This window comes from Limulus polyphemus, unplaced genomic scaffold (genome assembly GCF_000517525.1).
Source record: "Limulus polyphemus unplaced genomic scaffold, Limulus_polyphemus-2.1.2 Scaffold2252, whole genome shotgun sequence".
Classification (NCBI taxonomy): domain Eukaryota; kingdom Metazoa; phylum Arthropoda; class Merostomata; order Xiphosura; family Limulidae; genus Limulus; species Limulus polyphemus.
The window spans coordinates 169,635-175,121 of record NW_013667862.1 but is presented as its reverse complement, the minus strand read 5'-3'; the positions used below and the strand labels follow the sequence as shown (position 1 = coordinate 175,121).

At 34.9% G+C, this 5,487-nt stretch overlaps 1 protein-coding gene across 1 annotated transcript in view; it reads left to right on the top strand.

Moving 5' to 3' along the window:
- Window positions 1–5,487, top strand: part of LOC106466418 (multidrug resistance-associated protein 1-like) — a 157,213-nt gene that overhangs the window by 16,691 nt on the left and 135,035 nt on the right. Inside the window, exon 5 of the mRNA XM_022394417.1 lies at window positions 626–751. Within this exon, the coding sequence (XP_022250125.1) occupies window positions 626–751 (126 nt within the window). The remainder of the gene's footprint in view (window positions 1–625; window positions 752–5,487) is intronic.

Below are 5,487 nucleotides of genomic sequence, written 5' to 3'. Positions count from 1 at the left end.
AAGGGTTACTAGAATGGTGCCTGGGATGGAGGGGGTTGTCATGTGAGGAGAGGCTGAAATATTTGAAATTGTTTTCTCTTGAAAAAAGAAGAGCTAGGGGGGGGATCTGATTGAGGTGTTTAAGATTGTAAAGGGAATTGATAGCGTTGATGTATCATCATTTTTCATACTTAACAGTGAGAATAGTAGGACTGGGGGACACAAATATATATTTTGGTAGGGTATGAGTCATCTTCAGCTAAGACAGTTTCATTTTTCTAACAGGGTAGTTGGCCTTTGGAATGGTTTGCCTTCAGTTGTTGTAGAGGTAGTAAATTTAAGTGAGTTTAAGAAAAAGCTTGATAAGTATATGAATGATAAAGGCTGGCTTTAAGATTTTTTTAAGATTTAGTTTAGAAGTTGGAACAGCCAAGATGGACCAATAGGACCTGTATTATCCCAAAACATTATGTTATGTTATATATTGTGAAATATACTTTAAAGTTTGAATATAGAATTTATTTTTGATGTATTTTATTCTCATTTATGATTTAAGGCAATGAATAATGGTTTTGTTAAGTTTTTGAATGAAGTAATTCACAATATTTTATTTTATAAATTATATTTTTTCCATTTAAAAAAATAGGAATATGAAGTGGTTAAACAAACAGACTACATTATATTTATGGCTTATTACCCTCTGGTTGTCATTTCAATGGTGTTGGCTGCTGTTAATGATTCAGTTCCTGTTGAGATTAACAAAATTCTAGAGGTCAGTATTTGTTTTTTTTATAATAATAAAATATTATAATGCATTTTTTTACAAGAAACTATAAAATTAGGCTGAACAATATGCATATGAGAATTTTATTTTGTAAATACTATTGTTATGTATGTAGTTTTATATTTCTAATAAATTTTACTGCTTGGATAATGTCTTTTCAGGCAGATTGTGCCACAATATTAAGAGTAAAAGCACATAAAAACCGATGTTTTTTGTCAAAGTAAATGGTACAATCTTTATTATTAGTTACAGAAAACTAGTTTCCGTAACCTTATGGTGGTAACAGTGTTACTAAAACTAGCTAGCTATAACAAATAATAAAGATTCTATTGTTCATTGTGCCAAACAAGTTGGTTTCTTTGTTTTTTACTCTTCATATACTGCTTGGACTTTAATCATATAAGTATGTAATGACTACAAAAATGTCTAAAAAATTAATTTAAAAAAAGATGTTTTTCTTTTCTTTTGAGTCAAACTACTTGTATGAAAATCCTACACACCTCACTCTCACATTGTCCCCAGTGATACATTTATGGACTTTCAACACTAAAACTCAGCATTCATTCTCCTGTGGTGGACAGAGTTCAGATAACCTACTGTGTGGTTTTGAGCTAAACCAAACAATTGTTACGACATCGAGGTCATGTGACTAGTATCACATCACGTCGTTCTCGAACATTCACGTCCTTTCCTTAAATCTCGTTATCCTTCTAGATATAGCATAGTCTTGTATATATAAGACCGGCCACGAAGCGACGGGGAGGATGAGTAATTGAATGTATGCTGACAGAGAGAATATCGTTGGGCACGTGAAACGTTCGTCGAGAATTATAACGTTTGTTATAGAGCGACTGTTGAAATTAAGTGTATCGTAAAGTTGTATTTGGAAAGAATAAACCAGTTTTATTTAAAAAAAGGACTTGTGTCGCTAAAGTTTCGTCAGAACGAATTTACGGAAAATTAACTAACGACTGGAGGCGTAACACAAACTTCACATAGTATATGTTTACTATCCACATCATTTTTGTATTTTCCTAAGTTCTAACCTGGAACATCCTAAACCTGGTTGAAGTTGTGTGCTAAATTCAATCTACATTCTGTAGACTATTTGGTCAACACGTTTACTGTTTCATGGGATGGAAGAATTATCTTATGTCTGTCACATTGAGCAGGATTCTTCTACCTTCTGATGCCCATTTTCTGATTGTTCAGTGATAGAGAGAAGTGGTATTGTCAATACAGTTTTGAAAATTTCTGATAGAGATTGATTTTAACCTATGAAAAGAGCACTTATTTTTTTTAAGCTCCAAGACATTTTGATGAAGCCCATTCTTTATCGTGCTGTATTCTTTTTTATCTATATATCATGTATGCTTCATTTGGATTATTTTGTGACTTGGGCAAATAAAAGGCAGATGACCTTTAATTATAATAAATGCAATGTAATGTATGTGAGGTATCATAATTTGAATTATGACATAATTTTGATAGGAATAAGCTTAATAGAGTTATGGAAGAAAATAATCTTGATATTCTAGTTGATCATTCTCTTAAGCCTATCAAGTAGTGTGCTATTGCTAGTGGTAGGGCAAATAGGATTTTGTTTGTTTTTAATTATGCACAAAGCTACACAAGGGCTATCTGTGCTCTGCCCACCACGGGTATCGAAACCCGGTTTCTAGCGTTGTAAGTCCAGAGACATACCACTGTGCTACTGGGGGGCAAATAGGATTTTAGGTTGTATCTACAGAAATATTGAAAAGGGTTCAAGTAGGGCTACTAAGATGATATCTTGGATGGAAAGTTTGTCATACAAGGATAGGTTAAGATCTCTGAAATTGTTTTCTTTTTTTTAAAAAAAAAGAGTTCAGTGGGATCACATTGAGGTATCATCTTTCTATTGTACATATTGGTGAGAATAGTAGGACTAGGGTACCCAAATACATATTTTAGCAGGGTAGGAGCCATCTTCACCTAAGGTGATTAGCCTTTGGAATGAGCTGCCTTCAGATGTGGTAGATGCAATAACTTTAAGTGAGTATAAGGGAAGGCTAGGTAAATATTTGAATGACAAGGGTTGGTTTAGAGTGTTTTATTTTTATTTTAAAGTTTAGTAGATGGGATGACAACAGGTCCCTTGTTGTCCTTAAATTTTATATTATGTTATTTTAACTTTGTTTTTGGGTTAAGGTTGTTTGAATCTACTTTTATTTAAATATCTTTTATTTCCTGTTGTTTTAATACACCTCCAGTGCTAGAGAATCAGCTATAATCTTCTTTCAACTTCATTAAAGCATTTAATTTTGCTTAGATTTCAACACTGTTTGTGTCATCTCTTTCATTTCATGTGTACCATATCACCACACTGTCATGTTTTGTGAATATGGGCTGGGATACTTTTACAGTAGGTGTCTGTGAGTTGTTTGCGATAAATTCAAACAATAAGTGGACAACACACAATCCACTTGTTTTAAAATAATATATTCAAAACAAGGCAAATGTATGTACAAAAATTCTTTATACTATAGGATATCACAGTTGTATCTAAAACTCTAAATAATTCTCCCTTTTTCTTGTCAAAAGTCCACACAGGCTAGTTCAGTAATTTTAGAACTCAATTGACAAGACAAATTATTTTTATCTACTATGTTTCTTACTGCACAATCTTCAATAGATTCACTTACGTGACTCATAGGGTACCACAGTTGTATCCAGAACATCAAATAATTGTCTTCTTTTTTTTGTTCACTGTAAAACTCACTTTAAATATTGCTTGTTACGGCTAAACTAAGTCACACAGTCTAACCTCACTTTCACCAACTTAACGTTTTCTGAATTAACTTGTACTCATTTGGTCACCTAAATATATACATCGCCCAACTGAGGCCTAGAACTTTCTGCAAACTACAAGATGCTATGATGTAACAATACTCACTTAAGGGAATGAGAAAAATACTGAACAATCGAGTAAAGTAACATTAAATTACAACAATTGAACTACACACACAATGTACGATTCTTACCGAGTTACATAATGAAAGTTGTCATAACTACCATGTTTAAAATAATTACTTTTAATACTCTTGTTATGAAAACTAAATAATCATTAAATATTAGATAACTAAATGGACTAAATAATAACTCTTTTTACCAAACAGTCTTGTATATCCAACAATAAGTCTCTCTTCAATAAAAATATTTACAATGTATTTTTTTTACTATATACAAAGACTATTCTTAGTTCATACAGTCTACACCAACATTTGCAGTCCCCTTGATGCCTTCAATATAAAACCTGTAGTTCTGGAGGTATAATGCCCATGATCCTCACACTGTCGATTTTGCACCCCTGGATGTATGCAAGTGGTAGATGGTCCATCTGGATGATTAACTCCTTCTCATACAGGTAGTTCTGTAACTTCTGGATGGCAAATTTGATGGCCAGACACTCTCATTCAATCTCAGCATAGTTCTGCTCACTACCCAATAGCTTTTTACATACATACGTTACCGGAAACAATCCGTCTTCATGTTATTGTAAGAGTATTGCCCCTATTCCAATGTCTGAAGCATCAGGCTGAACAATGAATGGTTTGTTGAAGTCTGGCATTCTAAGAATTGGTGAGCTTCCCAACATGTTCTTTAATTTGTGGAATGCCACCTGGTGTGGTTGTTCCCATTTCACCTTGTTGGGTAAGCCTTTCTTGGTCAGGTCAGTAAATGGTGCAATAACTTCAGCGTAGTTTGGGATGAACTTTCTGTAGTATCTTGCTAACCCCAGGAAGGATCTGACTTGCTGCTTGGTCGTTTGAGCTGGTATATCTTTTATGTGGGTTATCCTTTTCAATGGCTATCTTTCGGTCACTTACCTTGTGTCCAATAGACTCCAGCACAGAATAGCCAAAGTAGCACTTAGGTGGTCAGACCTGCTGCCTTCACTCATCTGAGAAGCTCTCTAAGTTTCTCCAGGTCTTCCCATCTGGCTGTGTGTGTCAGAATACCGTCCACATAATGCTTGAGATTGGTGGTTTTGTGCAAAATCGACCTTTTCATGCAGTTGAATGTTGCTGCTGAGTTGACTCACCCAAATGGTGTCCTTTTAAATTGGTAACATCCATCTGGTGTCACAAATGCTGTCTTCTCTATAGATCCTCTCTTCATTGTGAACAGCCAATAACCTTTACTGAGGTCGGTTTTTTTAAAAGAATCTGGCCTCATCTAGTTTTGCCATGATAGCCTCTGGGTTGCCCATAGGTTTGGAGTCATACTTCATCAGAAGTTTCAACTTCCAGAAATCTGTGCAAAAGTGGTTTGAGCCATCCCTCTAATTCACAGTTACCACTGGTGAACAGTAGGCTGAATTTGAATACTCAATGATTCCAGCTTCTAACATTTCCTAACTTCCTGCTTTATCATGTCTCTCATCGCATAGGGCATCTGACATGGCTTCACCTTGACTGGATCCCAGGTTATGATCTGGATCTTATGTTGCACAAGGTTTGTCATGCCTGATTTGTCTGTGAAGACATTCGCATACTGGCACAGTAGATCTCGTGGTTTTTTCTTCTTTTTGCCACACAATTCCTCACTGATGTTGACATCTTTGCATGTCTTCTCTCTACTCAATGGTCTTAGGTCTAGTAGGTCTTCATCTTCTATGACAAAGTCACTGTCTTCTTGTTCTGTGTCTATGACAGCTGCACCTGTTAGGTTTTCTTCCCACT